The sequence below is a fragment of the Echeneis naucrates genome, chromosome 17, assembly GCF_900963305.1.
Source record: "Echeneis naucrates chromosome 17, fEcheNa1.1, whole genome shotgun sequence".
NCBI classification, from domain to species: domain Eukaryota; kingdom Metazoa; phylum Chordata; class Actinopteri; order Carangiformes; family Echeneidae; genus Echeneis; species Echeneis naucrates.
The window spans coordinates 19,928,644-19,951,108 of NC_042527.1; the positions used below are offsets into that span (position 1 = coordinate 19,928,644).

General features: G+C 44.0%; 1 protein-coding gene across 11 annotated transcripts in view; it reads right to left on the reverse strand.

Annotated features, from left to right (window-relative positions):
- The window catches only part of pard3ab (par-3 family cell polarity regulator alpha, b), a 184,373-nt gene that overhangs the window by 150,919 nt on the left and 10,989 nt on the right, over window positions 1–22,465 (reverse strand). For all 11 annotated transcript variants that reach the window (XM_029525778.1, XM_029525772.1, XM_029525776.1 and 8 more), the window contains exon 2: window positions 1,023–1,124. In XM_029525778.1, coding sequence (XP_029381638.1) covers window positions 1,023–1,124 — 102 coding nt within the window. The remainder of the gene's footprint in view (window positions 1–1,022; window positions 1,125–22,465) is intronic.

Sequence of the window (22,465 nt, forward strand, 5' to 3'; positions counted from 1 at the left end):
TAGCGCAACACAACTCAGTTCAGCTGTATTTATATGTTGCCAAATAAAGTGCTGAAGGGCACTTTGCAGATGAAGGTAAAAAGTCTCTAATTTACTCCGTCCTTACATTTTCTCAATGCTACATACACACACACACACACACACACAGTACTAGATGTGTGTCTATTAGGCAGAGTGCTCCGAAATATTCAACCACAGTCAAGAACGCGACCGTGTGACCTCCTGGCTGTCAGTCATCACCTCTAAACAGAAGGAAGACTGTCCAAAAGGCATCAAACCAATCAGAACACAAGGAAGCACAATTTGTCAGGTGGTCCACAAAGTTCAAGGCCTGAGGCCAGTTTCAGGAAGAAAGGTCATATAATGCAGTTTACTGCAGCGCCAAGGATTCTGGGTAGATAACTTCGGATTAAAAAAAGAAAAAAACGATGAAGTAGATTGCTGCCGTCTCAGAGTCTCAGTTTGCTTTGTTGGATGCTACTTGTCAGGCCAGGTAGCATTAAATGCAACCACATTAACATGAGTCCTGGGCCTAATTTGGCCCGAGGGTGAGGTGTCTGTGTGTGTGTGTGTGGGGGGGGGGGGGGGTTAGGGTTAGGACGGGCCCTGGAGTCGGAGCACGGTCAGTAAGTAAAGATCACAGCTCAGCATCACGTCACTGGGCTGTCGTAAACATATCGAGGCCTTCCCTTACCATCAAATAGATGGTAAACAATGTTATTAATGAAAGCCCAGGAACAGATAAGTGCTGCTTCTGGTCCACAAGGGATTCTCTTATCTGACTGGTTAGAAACCACTTCCTCTGCCTGAGGCAGCAACGGCAAACTGAAAATGCCCTGTGACTATTTAGTCAAATCCTGTGACATTTGATTTGTCCACCCCCTCCCCGTTTATTTACTATAAAGAAGCTTTTTAAAATCGATGATTTGGGGAGAAGAAAACTTAAGAGTGGATGTGAAATATTACCGAAAAGAAAAAGTGAAGATAATATTCCTCGAATTCGCCTTCCGCTTTTCACTCACCCTGTCTTTGTCATCAGCCACATCACAGAGGACGTCGTCCAGGTCCAGGATGCCTCCGTCTCCGTGTTCCAGTCGGTGGACCTGCAGCCAGTAACTGGCATCCTGGGAAATAAAGCACAAAGGAGGATGAGACTTTAATCATTTACACTTTACAATCATGAAATTTGAATGAGAGAAGCAGCACATAAACAAGCGATCAACAGTTTCAACGCTCGACAATGTTGTGTTGACATTGTTCGTGTGAATAAAACAGACATCAGCACGGAGACAGAAAAAACGCACATATATGTGCAGCATGAAATGTGTTTTAAGACGAGATCAGCTGCTCTCAAAGTGTAGGAACAGATTATAGAACCATTCCATGAACGGCACTGACGTGAAAAACATGCAGATGTGTAAAAATAACAGCTCCCGGCTCTTTAGGCGGGACGTTCATAAGTATCTGTGGCCGGGGGGGGGGGGGGGGGGAGCCACAGTTATTAGAGACTCGAAAGCAATTTCATGTTGAACGTTTTGATATCAAGCACTTCCAAAGGTCACATCTAATTTCTATCTATTCATACAAGAACAAAGGTCAGAGGTCTTTACACGCACGATAGTTATGAGAAAAAGTGATGGCAAAAAAAAGGCGTAACATCCCTTTAATCACAGCAAATACAATTATAAATATGAATCACAGCTGGACTATAATTATGACACTTTGATGTCTTGACATGTGTAAACGCATGCACCAAAATAACGTGATTTTACTGCAAGCAACAATAAACGACAGGAGGAGGAGGAAAGTGCGTACTAATGCAAAATGAGCGTGAATGTGTGTTGTAAGTCAGGGCGTTTCCGCCCTGAGGGCTACAGCCTCATTAGCCACTTGTACAGTTCCAGCCCACTGACAGCACAACGGGCACCAGACACATTATGGAGGGATAATAACAGTTGTATTCAACGCACAAAGTAACGCCTGACAACAGGGAGAGATGGAGACGTTTGAATAAGCAAAATGATCAAAGGGGACGGAGACCGAAAGTACAAAGGTTTCCACACAATATAAAAAAATGAAGGAGAGAATGTTTATTGTGAATTTGATATATACAACATTAACTGTAGGTCGAAAATATGCCATGGACGAAGATAAGAAGTGACTGTTGGCGGCAGAAAAATAAATACGAGACCTTCGAATAAGCTTTCAGTCAGACGAAGACAAGCTGAACGGAGCGAATGAACCGGTGAGACGGAGGATGAAAAATAAGGAGCTGTGTTTCCTGCGCACACACACACACACACACACAGTCAGGCTGCAGTGACAAATGCCAGGATCTGTGACAGTTTGTGTCATTCTGAGTATCCCTCCAACACAAACACCCTGCAGACTCACACTCACACACAGTCCCACTGTAAATGACCTACATTTGAAGAGCTTTGTAGTTTTTCTTTCCAGCTTCTGAGACACTTTTGGGGATTCTTATTAAGCGTGGGCCTTGTTGATGTTTCACCTCATTTGCATTGTGCCATCAAGACACACAATGACAAAGTGACAGTGACGCATTTGTAGCCAAACAACCGCGCAGAGTCTCCGGAAACCGAAGCTACGCTGTAAAAACTCTTATCTGACAGAAAAATCCAGGAAGCGTCCCGACATTCAGCAGATCTACATCTGTCAACAAAATAATGCAAACAGATGACACTGCTCTCCGTGTGAGAAAGAGACAGTTCTCAAGTCACTTTGAGATTTCTGCTATTTAAAAAAAAAAAAAAGAATGAAAACACACACAAACTGGTGGAAAGTTGTAAAATGAGAGGACAAGGACATTCTTTCACTCTGTTTTCGTGTTTCAGTTATTTTTTCTGGATAGTTTGGAAAACAAGTCAACAAACACACCCCCCACACACAAAAAAAATACACAATATAAATATATATACAAAGATGATTTTGAAAAAGTTTGATATGAGAACACATTTGATACAACCTGTTGGTCCTGAGCATGTCGCTCACATTAACACCAAAAAACACAAACACCTTTTCTTTGTGTAGTACGTATCTCCTGGGACTCAGGCCACAGGCCACACCAAAGAATGTGTAAAGTGTGCGTTGTATGTGTGTGTGTGTGTGTGTGTGTGTGTGTGTGTCATGCCATGGGGCCAAGTTCATGTGGTAAAAATAGCTCACATCAAATGTCATGGTGTCAGTCACATAGTAAAGAAGGTTATAACATACCAGAGATAGAAAACACACAACACACTCAAACTTGTTCTGCTATCATTGTGAGTCACTCATTGACTCACCAACACACTACTGAGCCTTTTACTCTCTAATCTGAACCCTCATTATTAAAACACCCATTCCTAAAAACTTGATCCCAAACTAAACCTGACCGAAACCAAACGTGACCTCACACCTGACCTACATCTGAACTAAAGTCTACCTGGTCCCTCAGGGCCCTAACAGAGATCTCTGATATGGATCTGACAGGCCCTCATCTGAGATAAACAAGTAGATCAGGAAAAAGAATCAGCTGCTGTCACCACAAAGACCTGGAGGAGGAGGACAGGGTGGAAGCGGGTGGAGGGGTCCGGCACTGAGCAGCTGAGACGTCCAGAATGATTAAAACAATTTTATCTAGATTTTACAGCCAATCCAGCAAACTCCATCTTCACTGTGGGTATAATATTGTTTATATCTATGGAGTGAAATTGAGAAAAAGCTCAGATGATCATTTTGAGGCTGGTATTGAAAAACACTGATCTAAACCTGACCTAAACCTGACCCACAGACCTGAGAAAAAAAAAAGCAGTCCTTTGAAATAAGTACAAAAATCTGAATTCTTTACTGTTAATCAAGAGCTGGAAAAATATCAGACGCTGAATATATTTCAACAGTTTGCTGCCCCCCCCCCAAAAAAAAAAAAAAAAAAAAAATCCATTTAAATTTATTCCTCAGGTTGCTTGCATTTAAAATTCATTTGGTCTGAGTTGTAAAACCAAAATACAGTGTGGTGTGACAACAGGAAGTGGAAGCAGCCAAAATAAGAGTTGGTTGAGGGAAAAGTGAGGGTTTGACAGCGTGGTGGGGTGAATTTTTTATTTTTTTTTACTTCACCTTAATTAGAATAAGGGATGTCACGGTGGCTGATCGGACCGAGAACGTACCACAATAGGTGGGATTCGCTCTGTCAAATTAAAGGTTTCTGGAAATCGGCTCCAAAAACATAATGAAGTGTCAGTTCAACCTCAAAAGGTTGAAAGGTCGCACCGAGCAGGTGGAGTTCAGGTCACTGGTGTTCAGCTCCGATGAACAGAACACAGAGCAGCATTCCAGACTTCAACCAGCAAATCAAATCAACGCACCAAACAGTGTTCTCACAGTTCCCAGGTGAGCTGAACACAACACCGCCATGTCCCTGGAGGATCTCGACCCAGACCTCCTGTCAGACGACGACGTCTGGGAGGACATTGGCGACAGTGAGGACGATGAGCCGAGTTACGCGCAGCTCGTCCGCCTGCACGGGGATCTGATGCGCTTCGATCACATTTACGCCAGCAACATCGCGCTGGACACGCAGCAGGTACGGCAGCTACTCTTCTCCACAAATCACGCGTTTGGTCACGCTCCCAGAGGCTAAACGGCGTCTTCACGTTTACGCTCAACAGGCCGGAGATGAGACTTTGTCCAACTTTGACTTGGAGAGTCGGGATTCGGAGCTGGCTCTGTTCCATGCCCATCCCCAAGGCGTCTCTGAAGACGTGACCCCGCCGCCAGACGACGAGGAGTCAGGATCTGACGAGGACAACGACGGCCAGCTAATTGTAGATTTGTTCGAAAGCCTGATGGACTTAGCGTCTTCGCCCGATTTGTCAGCTGCCTCAGAGGGACAAGGAGAGATGACAAATGAAGACGACACCAACAACTGAGAGAAATAACTCCAATAAACGACTGCACTGCTATGAGTTAGCATTACAACTAGCATCACTATTGGGCTTTTTAGGAATTGGTTCAAGGTGTGACGGAGAGGTGCCTCACAGCAGGAAGGTTTGAATCCGGAGCCTGGGGCCCATTAAGGAAGGTGGGTTCTCTTATTTCCTAAAGTCCAAACACATGCAGGTTCGGGTTAACTCTTTCTTTTAACAATTAAATTCACAGATTCACGTTTTTCCTCAACGCGGGCTGCTCACAGTAGAATGGAATAAGACATCTGATATACCGACGCTCCACACTGGAGACATTCAGAGAGAACTTAAAGTAAACTGGAGCTCTTAAAAGAATGAGACCGGTCGGGGCTGGTCAGCCATCTTTAAAATTATTTGTTTCCATCTTTTTGCCTCGAACCTGAAACTCGGCTTCAATGGTGCTCGCTTTTCCAGTTGAGCCAGCAGGGAGCAATAATAGTTAGTTTTTGTGTTTTTGTCTCTTATCTCTTCTGATGATTATGATCGTGACCCAATGTGCTGCGACAGAAACTCACCTCTCTCCTGTATCTCTCTCTCTATTGTTTCTCTTTCAGGTCTCTCCACCACTGTTAAACAAGTTTTTGTTTTTATCTCGCTGCTCTCATCCTCCATCATTTCCGCCTCTCGTCTCTCTCGTTGTTCTTATAAAACTTTAACAAAACGCCGTCCTACACTTGGCACGCGTTTCATATTCAAAGGCGCTGCAGTGAATTCCTCCGTGGGAATCCTCCTCTTATCTACCCGGCTCACTATAACCCCGCGGTGCTGCACTCATCCAGGTTTACAGCACACCAAAACACATTTCTATTGTAAATTTAATTTGCAAGTTTAGAGTTTGTTTTTTTAAACTCTGGCAGAGTTTCTTCTTCGTAAAACTGCGTTTTTCTGCAGTCATCTCTCAGCCTGCCTCTCACTTTGGTTACAGTGGACGGGGTGAAAAACGACATGTGGAACGCAGAAGATCTGAAAGAATAATTAAGTGATTGTAGATTGAGGATAAGTGGTGGTGGGGCTGTTAAACCAAGGCCAGATGGGGGGAAGTCACATTAAGGCAATAAGTTGGTGGAAGCTGCTGGAATTAAGACAACATGGTACTTACCTAATGGTGAGTGGAAAAAATAAATAAATACACAGTCAGCACCAACATGTGCTTTATCCTCACAGCAGGTAACGCTGATAAATTGGATTATGAACATACGGAAGGCTTATTGTCACGCCTGTTCAGGAATCTCACCAAATTACAACATGCTGAAATTCCTTTTTTTTTTTTTTTTTTTTTGGGGGGGGGGGACGCAATTAGGTACAAAAAGTTATGCTTTTATTTATTCTGGATGAACTACTTCAAACCTTTTGCTGTTTTAATTCATATAATTACAGTTTAGAGATGACCAAAAAAAAATAAAAAAAAAATTACCAAAATCTATGTTTCTCAGATAACCTCAACATAAAAGAAGAGAATATAAATTCAGACTCTTCTTAAAATATATTACAGAGTAAGACCAAGATAAACAATGATCGTCATCACATCACAACCACATCACATTCATCCTGTAAATGTGTAACTAAAAATGTCTCAAGCTCGAAGGAAGTCATTATGACAGACTTGTAGAGAGGTCAAAGAGAAGTTTAGTCATGTTCTCATGATAGGAAAGGTGTGGTTATAACAGGCAACTCAGGCGTGATTAGAAAAACATTAAGCTGGAAAAAAAAAAAAAAAAAAAAAAAAAAAATCTCCCTGGATAAATAAAGCTTCACGATGAGTTGTTTCCTCAAGAGAACATCTTAAAAAACCAGAGCTGAAACCTTCTGAAAAATGTCCACACCTCAGCTTGAGCAAACAGAAATCCTGGCTTATTCAAATATTAGCATCGAATTTATCTTCCAGACAAGCATCCCTCTTCTCTTTGCTCCACTTATCAGCTGAGGACAGACAGACCTCCTCTCTGTGCCGTCTGATGTTTGGGGACGTGTGCACGGCTACAGCACGACGCCACGCTGCACGTGACCTGCGCTGCAGGGGCGAACGCAAGGTTGGAGTCAGAAACAAAAGAGCCTTTCACTGAAGTATAATGACACCAGTGAGGGGAGAGAGGTGGAAATTGGAAAACGCCACTCAAGTGCTACGTGATGTGTGTGAAACCACAGACCGACTTCTGCACAGAGACAGACGTGGCGGTGTGACGTGGTGACAAGACGCAGCCGCCGCTGCCGCCGCCCTGCTCGTCTGTTGGACCGGAAGACTGGATGCGTGCAGGCTTTAAGTGGAATATATAAAAAAAAAAAAAAAAAGATGTATGAAGACGTAAGCTGTCAGTTTCGTGTCCGTTTCACTTAATACTTGAAATATTTAGCCCTTTTGTTCACTTGTCGTCGCGTTTATTTAAAAATTCATTGATTGAATCATGTGACAGACATTAAAATAAGAAAACTGGGTCGACTGTTCTCTAAAAAGTGAAAGAAAAGGTAGCAGCTTTGAGGATACCACCGTTGGTCCAGGTGGGCAGGGCTTGAGGGGCGTGTCCGGGGTGCAATGGCTGTTTTGACGTGACATCACATCAGTCCCGACGGCTGATGTTAAGGCTCCGCTTCTGATTACAGGCGGCAATCATTTCTCTGTGGATTTTCATGTCAGCACAGAACCGAGGTGTGTTTTACAATAGGAGACAGCACGGAGGTCGACCTTTCTGCATAACATTCTTTGAAGCTCGTTGAAGTTCAGAGCAGTTTGCACATCGCTTTCAAAGACTATCACAACATGGGAATGTGGTGCCGTCACTGCTCACATCCTGACTGCAGCACCGTCATTCCTGCACTATTGAAGTGCCAGGCATTCCTCCCCATGGAAGTGCCAAGAGGAATTCAAGAGCCTGGACTGCTGCCAGCCTCGCTGTTCGCTATTTACCCTCAGCAGAGTTAACAACTGACCCCACCCTGCTGTGTGTGCAAGCGTCGGGGCAAAAAGCTGCAGTCCTTGGTGATAAATATCCAGTCTGGACAGGAGGGAGGGGTACGGAGGTTTCAATCAAGGCCCCAGAAACATAGTGGGAGAGAGAGGCTGCCAAAGGTCTGTGACTGTCCAACAGCCAAGCCCTCATTCACTACAATACTCCTTTTTCCCCCCTCTCCATCACCTGTTCTTTTTTTTACTGAGAGATTTTAGATTTTGAGGAAGACTTAATATCCAAAAACTCTGAAAAAATAAAGAGTCATGTTTAGAAAATGTCCTATTTGATAAATTATGAACAATTTTTACTCCCGTCTTTGTGAATAAACCCCAAATTTATAGAGCACAAACACACTGTGATGACAGATATAATGAGCAGGAAATCACATGGAGCCATAATGGCAAAGATAACATCATCTCATATTTATCCTTCAATGCATTTTATGCTCCATCTCCTTTTCTCCGTGTTTCACCCCATGTCCTTCCAATGAACTCCCCTAATGTTGCGGTCGTCGTCTTAGAGGAACAGAAACAGAGGGAAAGCCGAGACAGAAACCAGCGCGAGGGAAACGCTGGCAAAAGCGATTTCACCTCAACCTCACCGAGCTGCAAACAGAACAATGTAACCATTCAAAGGAGGGAGCTCCTATCTGATCAGAACAGGCAACGGCTTCACCTAACCGACCCTAAAAATAGTCCAAATTACCCCGCCCCCCCATGCGGACATTAAAGCCCAGGCGGGCAGGTAGGATTAATCAGCACATTAAGCTTTAAATGGACCAAACAAGAGCATTTTTACTTCAGCTTCAGCCTGAGTGACGCACAGTTAGCGTCTGTGGGAACAGAAAGAAGGAAAAAAGGCCGACCTGTGTAAAATGCAAAAGAACGAGAGGCCGAGGGACAAAGGCAGGACATGTTTTCAGCCCGGAGCCTCATTAGCATAATGAATAATGAAACAAAACGCACGGCAGCCTCCTGCCTTTAAATTCCACCGTGAAACCCAAGGCGGCCGGTGAGGAGGAGAGGACGGAGAGACAGAGGCAGCTTAGCTGGGAAGGAAACAGGACAACCTGATTCACCAGACAAGGTAAAAAAAAAAAAAAAAGTAAATTCATGAGGCTGCAGTTTTGCCCCGGTGGGGGAGAAACCGACATCCCCTTCCACTGCAGACAGGCATCAAACCTAAAATGTCTTCTGTGGCCATGAAACCCTTTTAGCTCCGGATGGAGCACGCACACACACATGGTCCTATCTCCTCTCAGCTGGTTTGTCTAAGAATATTCTAGCAAGGAAAAAGAGGACACCATCTCAATTTGAATCCATGCAGATTCCAACACAAACATGGAGACTTCAAAATAAAACCAGGTCAAACTCGGTGTGGAGTTTTAGGCCTACAGACACAGTCTGGGTGTTTTTTTTAAGTCATATCGGAGCTTCGGTTCACCCTCAGAGGAACAGATGTTGGAGGTAGAAAATTTGCATGTGCATCCTTTTAAAGTTTGTATGTTAGGTTTTTTTTATATTTACTTTGTGCTTTTATAACTTTATTTTAGTCAGGAATTGACAGACAGGCTGACAGGAAACGGAGAAAGAGAAAGAGAGAGGATTGACCTGCAGCGTAGGATTCGAACCAGGGATGCTGCAATCATATGGATAGAAACAAATAATAATAATAGATAAAGATTTAATCCACACCTGTGTCACACACTCATACCTTTATCAATTCATTTGTTTCTGGCTCCTGCAGCAATAAGCAGCTTACGGAGGAAGCAGAAGAGGAGCTTTTAGGATCAACAGTTCAACGCGTCGTCAGTGACCTTCACGCAGGTTGTAAGTTAACTGGCTCGACACTGGAAATCAATGCGAGCAGAGAGGATGCTGGGAGCTCGTGTTTTCTCGCCAAACAGAGGCGATAAGATGTGAGAGGGGTCACACAATCTCATGTCAGCTACTTTATTTTTACTTATAATCAGTCACTGATTCTTTTTTCTCTTTTCCTTATTCCTTGTTTTTTTGAGTTCAATAACATGTTTATATTCCCTGAGAATAAAACATCTTTAGATTGAATACAACTGACGTCAACCAAATCAGTTATTTTAATTTTTATCTGTGGCCCTTTACTCTCCATGAGGCACGAAGGCCAAGGCTCAGTCCTTCAAGAGGTTCCCACGTCAGATTGTTTGTGCTATGTTTGGCGTTTCCGTCAGTCAGAGTACGTAATGATCACAAATGACGGCCGTCTTATCGGGGCAAATTGTTGTTTTCATTCCATTAACCTGACTGTGAGCTGTTTTGTTGGATGCAGCGTTGCTCTGAACAGGGGTCAACGTTTGTGTCAGTACTTCCTGGGGTCCATTATGCTCTTTTTATAGCACCAGGAGGCTCAACTGCATCAGAGTACCAGATCCTGTGTAAAACTAAACCAGCGCACACCCCCAATACAAGGGTAACAAACGTGCAAGAGCCGGGAACTAACGCAAAGCCAAATAACGCAAAGCCAAGTAACGCAGCCGATTCTTATATGCGCCGCCTGCGGTGTCCATCGTTGTCCGTTTGCAGGTCCACGACTGCCTGAGGCCTCCGAGCCTCTGACAAAAATCTGCATTGGATGAGTCAAAGTGGAGCGTCTGAATGGCACAGTGACAGGAAACTGTGGGCATTACAGAGAATGAGAGATTTTTTTTTTTTTTTTTAAGTTTCAATTCAGGCTTGAATTGATTCAAAGACAATTCTGTGCTTTTATGCTTCATAAATTTTTCATCTGTGGAAGAAAATTTATTCTAGTTTGTCAGAGCAGGAAACCACAACAGACGCCGTCCCCTCTGACGATGTGGAGGAAACACTCTGTCTTTACAACACAAATTGACCACAGCTCTTAAATACTTTGAAGAGTATTGCAGAGCTTCTCCTGGTGAACTGAGAGGGGGGTGGGGGCAGAATGTAGGAAATCACTGTCAAGTTTGGTTTTTGTTCAGGGTCAGTCTAAGAGAAAAATGGGAGGAGGGGTAAATTGAAGACACACTCTGGAGAAGCGTCTACAGTTACACCAGCTGTCTGGCTGCCAGCGATCACCCTTGGTCCAACTGCTCCTAATCCTTAAACAACGAGGAGGACTCAGCTCGAGTCCGAGTGGGGGGCTGGGCACGGTGGGATCCAAAAATCTTTAGATGTTTTTCAAAAGGGGAAAAGCTGAGAACTAAATCTGGCTCCGATCTACATGTGCCGAGTTGTTGAGCACCTTCAGAAGGCCGAAATTAATGCAGCGGAACAAAAACTTCAGTGTTGAGTCAGAAGAGGCACCTCAGCGGATGATTAACCAGGAAAGCCCCCCCCCCCCCCCCCCCCGCAAAAAAAAAAAAAAAAAAAAAAACGGGAATGAACTGGTGGGCTTTGACTTTGGAAACGCATCGATTTGGCCTCTAAACTGTCAGTCTTCTGAATCTGGCTTTTGTTCTTCTCCAGGTACAACAAGCAAACATCATCTGTTATGACAGCCGAGGAAAACGGAAAGGAACAAAAGATAAAGCCACCTCTCCGCTGACAAGATTTCTGTCAGATCTGAGAAAATATAAGATAAAAGCTGGATTCATGCTTGATGTCCTGAACGGGGAACTCGGTACAAGTATAACTAAGTATAAAGACAAAAAGAAACAAATGAGAGAAAGATAAACAAAACGACAGGAGGGCAGAGATTAGGTCGGAGGAAATCGGCTCAGGTGCGATGAAAACCAGATATTTGTTCCACCCGAGCTCAAGAATCCGGCACAGAGCAGATGGAGACATGAGAAGAATTCAATGGTATCAATTAGTCTCTGCTGATTCCCCTGAAAGAGGAATTGGTTGTCTTCGCCTCCAGACTGCAAAAAGGACGAGACATTTCAGAGTGAGGAAGAGGCTGCTGAGGATCTGAGGCTTTAAACCTCTGAGCTCGCTGCCAAACTCGGCATCACAGTCATGTCCCTAATATTCTGCACCGAGTCGTGTGGAGCTTTGTGGATCTCTCCGTTTAACATCTGTGGACAGTTAAGAGAGAGAGAGATGCAGATTTAGCACGAAGAAGCTACTGAAGTTCAAAAGACGGTTTTACAAACCACATGCATGTCACAACACACAACAAAGAAAATACTTTGCCCACATTGCTGCCACCATATCCTGTTATGGTTTCAAAGCACTGGCTGCTGTTTGTTTATTTTGAGCGCTCCACATTTCATTCACAAGTCTCTCATTCACTCACAAAGCTTTTTGCTGTTCCAGTGTTTTGACACAATGAAATTAGACAGTATTGCTTTTGTTTTTTTGTTTTTTTTTAACCTGAATATGGGTCGGACTTTCTGATCTGGGGACTGATCTGGAGGCTTGAGTCATCCTAGAGAGCATCAATGTGGAAATTAAAACAGGAGCATACGGAGCAGAAGGCTTCCTGAGAGGTGAAACTGTGAACTGCGGCCTTTTCTTTCTGTGTTGAAAATCAACACAAATGTCTTCAGAGACCAGCAAAGGTAAAGCTCAAACATACTTTGGAGCCACAACGTGACTCCACCGTCGGAGGATTGTGGCGTTTCCACATCTCATTCATCCCTTGAACTACTACCTGCCCAAGTACACAACACCACAAATAACCTACGTGCACACAATTAACTTCTGATTCTACAAATGTGTCTAACATTTCATGCAACCGTGTCAGAATATGTGCACAGTTGTGCGCCGTTTGACAAAGAACTGAGAGAGGACGCAGGCGCTGCAGCAGAGTAACGTGCTCTCTCGCTTCGGAGACATTGTGTATCACGTTCCCTCGGTGTTGCCGGTTATCGATACTCTGGCTAAGAAACAGGAAACTGCTCGGGCTGAAGCGCAGCTGACACTTGAGCTCCCACAGTGATGCTCCATCATGTCGGTGAATCATATTTTCGAGACGCATCTCTTTCTCAATATAAAAGGGGGATATTTCCAGAAATGATATCCGCTCAGTGCAAAGATCCTGAACAGGTCAGAGAGGTTAGACTGGAATTACACACCAACTGATATAAAATGTGTCACATATTGAATATCTGCTACCTACACCTAATGATTCGTTGAATTACTGCTCAGCCTGGTTATAATTTTCTCAGATTCAGAGCACAGTGGAGTTAATTTCCAAAAGACTGAAGCGATGTCTTCACACAGACTCTAAAGTGAAACCAACGATACAGAGCCTTAAACCTGCATAATATCTAATGACCAGCGGGGCCGTTGACGTTTATGGGACGGTCTATAACTTTACAGTGTAAAGTTAAAGTGTAAACAACAGATGACTAATGTCATCATACAGGATTATACAGATCAATCAGCAGATACCAAACATGAGGTGACAGCAGTGTGGTGTTGCGACAGGCTGCAGCGTCTTGGCTATAAAAATGGCGAGTTTTGTCGTGTCAGTGAAGCGTCACTCTGACCAATCGGGAGCATCGCCTCAGCTCGCCAAGAGGGTCGAGCTGGTGATACACTCAACTCGCTTTTCTAACAGCCACCTTTAAACTTTAATCTAATTTCATCTCTAGCAGGCCCTATTGTTGTAATGTCTATTGTTGTAATGGGTTTATGGCCTCAGTTTCCAGTTCTTCAACACAAAATGATGCAAATTCTTTTAAATGCATTCATGAGATGGCGATCTGTCTGACAGGAAATAGAGCACAGAGCAATCAAGATCCTCCCTCACTCCTCCTCAGCTCCACCTTCTCCCCCAAATATGGTTTATTCTGGCTTAAAAAAAAATCTAAAGGGTGAAGGTCAAACTATAAACCAAAAGACGACGTCACGATGGGTCATCTCTTGGTCACATCAGGGACCTCAAAGTGACAAAATTAGATTTAAATATTTTACTACAAGAAGTGCAGCAGATGTTAACTCCAGACCGCAGGATCTCACAGACACGAGGTACAAAGCAATGAAAGCGATAGCAAGAGAACGTCGGACGTCAGGGGACAGCGGACAGGTGCAGGACTCTGCGGGCAGCCGGCTTAGATCAGAGCCTGACTGAGCCTCAACTAAGTGAAGCCTTCAGGCTCAAATCACAAGGCCGGCACAGCCTTCGCACTGGGGGAGGGAAGGGGGCTATAATTTCATAATATGAAAGTATCATCTAGTCCACCCCCTGGAGGGCTAACCAGACGGGTGGAATTTAAAAGACAGGACAAGAAATTCAGGACAGTCCAGTCGGAGATTTGCAAGTCAACTGTGACCGAATTGTCTGGAATTTTGATCAACCACCTCTGCAAGAAAAACGCAGCAGGAGGACTCTGATATCGGTCAGAGCTGTATCACATTACAAAAGACGAAGTGATTGACTGCTATCAGGAGGAAATCTGGGCTTCTCTCATCTGGTTTCGGGGCGAGGTGTGACAGGAGGATATCCTGTCTGTCGGAGGTGGAAGTCTGAAAGACAAAACATCCAGCTGTTTTTAAAGAAACTCGTTCAACCAAAGCAGCGTCCTCTACCTTTCCAGAACGACCCATTTAATGCCTAGATTTTTTTTTTTTTTTTTTTTTTTTTTTATTCTTATCACAAAAATTCTAAGGAGATCCATGTGATCAATATCAGGTTTACAGGATTACAGCGGATATCCCGGATTACCAAGTCACAGTCAGTCTGGATGAGCTCCATCACCGTAAGATGTCAAAGTTCAAGAGACAAAATTCTTTGGAAAGTAAAAATATATAACTGGATATCAAACAGGTTTGTGATCAGAAATAGTCATAAAGATAAATGTAGGTTAGCAAGTTATTGTTATTACAGCAGCTGTCTGGACCATCAAGTGTCAAATGATGAATGAAAGCACAGAAAACATGAATAATCCTGTTTTCAATGATGAAACTGCTCCCCCATCCATGTGAATGAAAACAGGTTCAGTGTTGCACGTTGTTGATTACGTATTTAATAGTACTGCTAAAACAAGCAGCCCCTCCTTTCATTGGCAGGAACCACAAAGCACACTGCAGCTTGAAGAAATTGACAAATGACCCCAAATTGACTCCCCCAAAAAAAAACTAACTTAATCTTAATTTTAAATTAATCTCTGCTGACGCAGCCACAAACTTGGCTGCTGCTCTCCCCGGCGCTGATACAGGCTCCGCTGAGACGAGTCGGGGTCCTCTGAAACAGTGACACATCCCAGGCCATCCCTCCGGGTGATAAACACAAACCACAACCATGGAAACAAACATGACTTCATAACAGGAGGCGCCATCTCAGCCAATGGAAAGGACTGGCGAGAAGGCAGGGGGGGAGTACAAGGGAGGAGTGTATCGTGTCTGAAACCAAGTTTGTGTCATTTACCATTAGCTGAAACTGAGGGGGACAAGTAATTACACACAGACACACAAAAGGTTAGTGAGGCCAAAGGCAGGGAAGATGTGTAATGAGAACGAGATGGCAAATAAAGACGGGGAGTGAGGGACGGATGACAAATAGGAGCGAAGATATAAAAACTAAATGGAAGGAAAACAAAGACAAAAAGAATTGCGGCCCCTTTCTGGAGTTCAACTGATGATGACGATGATGGCGGTGGTGTTTATTGCAAAGGATGACATTTCCCCCCCTAAATCAGAGCAGTAAACGAAATGACAAACTGATTCTTCAATCACAATCAGCCTGGAGAGGATAAAAAAAAATAAATAAATAAATACTCAAGACTGCAATATCATAGCAGCTGCATATTTTTTCACACGTAATCTACTTTTAGGACAACGTGTAGTCCCCCGACGCCATTGATGTTTTAATAAAATAACCATTTGAGCTGATGTGCTGCTGACTGACTGTGACAGCCGCCGTCAACATTATATGCTTTAGGAGGCAAGTTTTGAAAGTTCTGAAAGACAGTTAATAAGCTACAAATATCATATCACATTTGCTAATTAACCTTCAGCTGCAACACCCTGCGTAATGAAGACGGATGTGAACTTGGCAGCGCCTGCTGGATCTCAAGTGGCTATGAAAAAAAAAAAAAAAAAAGTGGTTTCGCAACAACTATTCACAACAAGAGTCACAGTGTAAACAACAGACGACTAATGTCATCATACAGGATTATACAGATCAATCAGCAGATACCAAACATGAGGTGACAGCAGTGTGGTTTTGCGACAGGCTGCAGTGTCTTGGCCATAAAAATGGTGAGTTTTGTCGTGTCAGTGAAGCGTCACTCTGACCAATCAGGAGCATCGCCTCAGCTCAGGAAGTGGTGCTAAAAAGGGTTGAACTGGTGAGACACTCAACTCGCTTTTTTTGTTTTTTTTTAAACAGCCACCCTTATACTTTAATCTCATTTCATCTCGAACAGGCCCTCAGCTTTTATTTTCCGTCCACACTGGTCCGGTATGCAGACTTAAGTCTGGCGGCTCAGACAAACAACCCTTTCACGTATACGCTCTGAAGAAAACAATATATCTCCGTTAAGACGTGCAGTTATCTGACACTGTCTGACATACTGGAGCTTTCCCTCCCCCAGACATAAATCTCTTTTCTAAAAAACAAAACAAAACAAAAAGGCCATTGGACCTCCTGTCGCTTTGTGTTCAAACACATCCAAACATGTTGCAACACAGGCTGCACACACCTCGGCCATTCTTCCTCCCACCCCGAATGAAAAGAAGACTTTCAGGGAGGTGAGTCACACCAGATTCAGAATCAATCTGGGTTCTCCTGAGAAAGCATCTGGTGGCATCGAAACCCTAAATGTCCCCGGTCTATGACTAAGAAAAAGGACCCGGGCACGTACCAGTCCTGATCCAGTTATGAAGCCGACTGTTATCCCTGGGATTGGGAGATGTTGTACAAGAGGATTTGTGAAGGGGTGGGTGGGCAGCTTGGTGGGGAGGGTAGTAGGAACAGTTGGTCAATGAGCAGACATCAGCGCATGGGATTATTTTGTGAAACGAGTCAGAGACGGCGCTCCGTTTGCCAGCGTCACGTGACTCACCCACAGCGCGAGGGGAGTAGCTGCCAGCGGCCGTATCAGATTACAGCTCGGCAAATGGAAAAGGCAAAAATAAGGAAGCTTATTCGTGCTAGGCTGAGATATGTCCTATTACACATAATAGGGCGGGAGGTGGGGGGCCTGCCAAATGAAACACTCACTGCTCTGCCAGGACACACAGGGAGGCAGAGGAGGAGCTGCTGTGGAGACACATCCCTACACAAACTAAAACACAAACTACAGTGTGACTGACAGTGAAATATCACGCACATGAAACACATTATACACGTTTGCAGCCGTATTTCGGATAGATTAAAAGATAACAAATGTAAATAACTGTTATATGTCGGGTGCGATGGCTTGACATCACAGCTCCGCTTCGCCTTTTGCCTGCATTTGTATTTCACCTATTTTCCTTTGCCTTTTTATTTTTAAATCCTTTGATTGGCTGTTTGCCATCTGCCTCTTTAGCAGCTGTTGTGGCTGCATACTGTGGTTAATGGTTACCTCATCTTGTTTGTCAATGTAAGACTGAGAAAGCGGGGTGGCGATAACTGAAACTAAACTGATGGAAAAGCATGATCTCTTAATGTCTGGAGATTATTTGTGGCTCTAAAAGTGCACAATAATGTTTGGGACACATTTTCCTTTATCCAAAAAAAAAAAAAAAAAAAAACTGCAGCTACCTCAAGTTGGATAATTGCACTTGGCCATGAGGATTCTGATTATATTTTGACTGAAGTTTAAATTGTGTACATCTGCATTTTCGTCTGCAGTGTCTGCATCAGTGAACGTGCTGAACGTGCCTGAGGCCGATAGTGTGTCGCTGGATCGGGCGCAATCCCGATCACCAAACATTCACACTAATGTACAAAACCTTTGAGTCTCGGTGGTTTGAGAAGGACTAGGATGTCAAGGTGTGGACCCATGAGTTAACATCTTTGGGGGACTGCTGGGGCCTGTACAGACAGAAAACAGAACAGACAGGCCCAGGCAGGCTAGAGACACACTACAGTGCAGTCACCGATGGCTTACAGACATTGCGCAATATATATATATTTATATATTATTTTTTAAATGGATGCACTTCAAACAGACAAATCTGACAGCTACACTGAACAACTCCCTTTTAGAGAGTTTGTTGAAATCGCCACGGAGAGGCTTGAAAGAGAGGCAGAGAGTCCATGTGTGGTGCAGCAGGGCAGCAGAGCAGATATCGTGCAAAACAAAGATGTCACAGACTCGATCCTGACAACAGCTGGTGTGCGTCCACGAACAAGACTGCACTCCTACCTCCTCAGCCATCTCTGTCTCAGTGTTGTCGAGATCAGAGATGCTGTTTTTCTGCTTCCCTCAGTGTTAAAAGTTAATATCAAATGTTAGGAAAGACAAAAACTGGCAAGAGACCAAAGTGCCAGAGAGCCAAACATTTATGCAGAACTGTTCAACCATTTTTGTGAAGATGAGAGAAGACCGTGGGGATATCAATAAATCAATTGCCACTTTGACACTTCAACTTCATTACAGCTGTATAATCTACATTTTTGTGTGTATTTAAATCAAAAAAAGAAAGAAAGAAAGAAGAGGAACTGTGTTCTTCAAAGCTAAAGCATAAGCCCACATGTATCAAAGCTGAGAGAGGGCAAGAGGGAGCGAGAAGCTTATTTAAAGAAGTGGGTTGTAAAAATGGTGGGGGAAAGTAATAGAGCTGGGATGTGGGCAGGAGGGAGGCTGCAGCTCTGGGAGACGCAGATGCAGATTGCAGTCGCCTCTTCTTCCTCTAGAGTCTTGAGATGAACTGAGGAGGAGGTGTTAGTTACAGCAGCAGCGGAGATGAGATCGTTTCCTCTGGTTCTCTGAAAGATATGATGAAATCAAACGGTCGTAACACTGGAAGCATGCGAGATCCAACTGGCACTCAGGCCTGGAGTGATTCATGGCTGTAAATTAACCTCTGGACACGGCGCATCGGTGGAGGCGTCAGCGTTGGCAAAACACTTGGCGTTGTTGAACGTTTTCTGCCGTTGTGCAAGTGTTTGTTTGCTGTGCAGGATTGCGTGAAAGATTAGGGGCTAACACTGACTTATCTGCTCTTAATGCAGATGTAGGAATGCAAATGCATTCGACGCTCAAAGCAGCATGTACGCAAGCAGAAGCTGCACTTGTTTACTCTCCATGAGTCTTAACGGTGGTGATATTGGAGGATAAAGCATTTAATGTAACTAAAAGCATACATTATGCAAATCTGTGGTCCAACAAAACTGTTAGAGACATTATGGGATGTTTTCTTCCTTCAGTGTTGTCAGTAAATGTTCTTTGGCTGCGAGCATCACATTCGAGCCGAACGAGATTTCATCCTCAAGCTCGTCTGCAAAACACTCTTCCCATTAAGATCCATAAATAATTCAGCTCTCTGCTTAATTTTTGAAAACGTAAGCCCTTCTTTCCAACTTTCTACCTACAAGAATAAAACGTGGTAAAAAAAAAAAAAAAGAAAGATGGTACCTATCCAGCTTATTTCTGTCCCATCTCTAATGGCAGAATAATCCAGTGTGAAACTAAGGAACAGGAATAAATCAAAACAACAACAACAAAAAAAAAGAAGACACACGTAATTCATGTGCTGTTTATAGGAAACCAGCTGGACTCAGACACAAGGCATCTTTGGCAGGAGCGTGGCTTTTTCCATCCATCAAGTCTGGATGGTGAGGAGGGGAGTATTTGCAGCATCTCTGTCTCCATGCCAGGCTTTCAAAAAGCCTCTCTGGATGGCGAGCTCTCAAACGGAGGAGGAAGGAGGAGGAAATGGCACGTTGGCTATGAAAAAGAAGGCCACCCAGTTTTTCTTTCTAGCACCAGATATCACCGTTTATAAAGCTGAACTGTGAAGAGCCGATGGATAACCGGCCCGGACTCGCATGCTCCAGTTGAGCGGCTGTGACTCCGATGAGAAAACTATTCCTCAGCCGTCTGTGAGCTCCACGAACGGGTCAGGAAGGAATCTCGCCATTTGGTTGAGGTCCAGAGACGGCCCCTGCATCGGGTACGAGAACGCCCTGGGGGGCTTTTCCTGTTGTGACGCGGCACGCCAGGGCTCCTGCAGCCGCCATGTAATTGGTGGGGGAAAGTAGGCCGTGCGACTTTGAAGCTGCAGTCACTTTAAATGGAAATCAGGCGGCACTGGTCGGAAGGCTGGACGTGGCGATAATGTTCGTGTCTCGGAGACCGGCTGCTGTTCCCACAACCAGGTTGAGCTCTTTCATCATGGCATGTCTGACAACATGTCTGTATTGATAAATGTAATCATTTTTCAGATCCTTTGAAAACAAAACTTCTGAAACTGTTGGGAAGAAACTCATCTTTTTTCCTCGTGCTGCCACCTCTATGGTGAGGGTCTAATTTGGTTAAGGTTTAAACATCTGAAAATGCTTTGGTTAAACTGAGGGGAAAAAAAACTTTTTAATCTTTGTTGAAAGAAACCAACAGTGACACTTTCTTACTCCTTTGACCGTCTGCAGCTGAGTCGATGGGAACATGACTCCATATTCCTGCTGCTCACGTGCTCAGATGGATTAAAAGAAGAGGAGGCAAATGTATAGTGGCCTGCTTTTTATATAGCATGCCAATTTCATTTTACGTTGGGCGCCACAATTTGGAGGTTTTATGAGCAGCCGTCTTTGATTTGCATCTTGGGCCGCCACTCGCTGTCTTAAAGCGATAGCTTGGGTTATTTCACATGAGGTTGTGTCAGGTAGTCTGTGCGTTTCCTGCTGTGGAATCAGAGGCTGCCAGCTGCCAGTTCGAAGAAGCAGCAAAGAAGTTGAGGATGTGCTGCAGTGGAATCTAGATACTTTCAAAAGATGTCGACCAAAACAATCTCACTTCCTTTCAAATTATTGCTTCATTTCGAACATTTTTGGTGCTTTATCTGCCTCGTGTCAAAACTAAAGCACTGAGTGAATCAGAAAGAAATTAACTTTTCCCTGTTTTGGCAGAAAGAAAATATTCCAAATGATTTGCACATTTCAGCGTACGTTGGATTGTTTTGGTGGCAAGGTTTCTACACCGCTGCTTCCTGTGCCAGTAGATTCTGCTGCTCCTCCAAACTGGCAACGTCATCTACAGCAGGTAAAAAAAAAAAAAAAACCTCCTGTCCTTTCCTTACTTACATCTTTTTTAAGTTCACACATGGACGGGAGTGGAGCGGAGGAGCGAGCGGGTTCAGGCTGCAGAGATTCTGGGCACAGTTGAATACGCGGATCAAGACAGTCTAAATGGGGCGCCTGTTTCCAACAAATGGCCCTCTCTTTGAAGTGCCAGGCGTGTTGGATTTGGTGTCCTAATTCATGTGTGCGAGAGAGCTAAACACACACACAAATACACAAACACACACACACACACACACACACAATCTTGTCTGATCATGTCAAAAGAGACAGCAGTCCCAGGCCAAACCTGACACAGTTCATTCACACAGGACGCTTTTCATCCAGCTCAGGCCCCTTCGCTGCCTCCGCTGATAGGCTGCCTTCGAGCCGCACACAAAATCCGTCACTGTTTATGACAAAAGGCGATTTATCAAGTTTAATTCGCTGAGACAGATCAGAACTGGAGAGGACAGATGCTGAAATATTTCCTTTTACACATAAAAACAACAAAAAGCTCAGTTGCAGATGCCAATCTTTAACGGCAGATCAAGAGCGGTTGTCTGAAAAAACCCAATTTGTAGGGGAGAACATTCAGAGAAGCACGAAATGCACAATCTTTTTGCTGCAGAAACAAACTGACTGATTCTTTAGGACAAAACATTCGATTTGCAAAAACAACCCAGAAACAAATAATCCCTGTTTTGGCTTCAGGGCTGTGCAGCAGGAACAGACTCACTGGCTGAACTCGTCCTCCCACAGCAGCACCTGTGTTCTTTTGTGTTCGCTGCCTTTTTTTTTTTTTTTTTTTAAACACATTTCTGTGTTTACAGCTTTTTAACTTCTTTCTGTTTTTATTCCATAACCCAAGTTTTCTATTTCAATGCTTGTTGTGCTCGTTATTTCTGGTTTTACAGAGTTGTGGCTGGCTTTCATCCTCCTTTTCCCCAGATGGAGTCAAACAATGCCAGACGTGACTTTCGGTCGAAGGCATCAGCGATGAGTCTGATTAGTTCCCTTTTCTTCTTCTGCTTGCTGCCTGTAAAGTATGTTCTCTTCTGCTGCGTCGCTCAGTCAGGTGATCTGCTTTGTGTTTACCTGCAGTTGCGTTGGAGATTTTGATTTGAGTTTATATGCTCAAGAAATTTCAGAGCCTCAGGTCAAGCGTGCTTCCTCGTCACCAACTCCCAGCATACTAATGATGACAGACAGGAAAAGGAAAGGCCTCTTCCTCCGTCACATGACTCAATCTGACCCTCCAGCAACAGCCACATTCACCAGGATTGAAGCAGAGCCAGCAGCTGCTGTCTCAGGCCCTTTGTATGTTTAAAGTCCAAAATTCAAATCAAAGGGACCAAATGGTTTCAGCGTTGATCTAAATGTATAAAACGTTTGCTCTGTTAGATTTAGCTCAGCTCCACCTGATCCATCTCACTGTCTTTTTCTTTAGCTGAATCTCTCAGA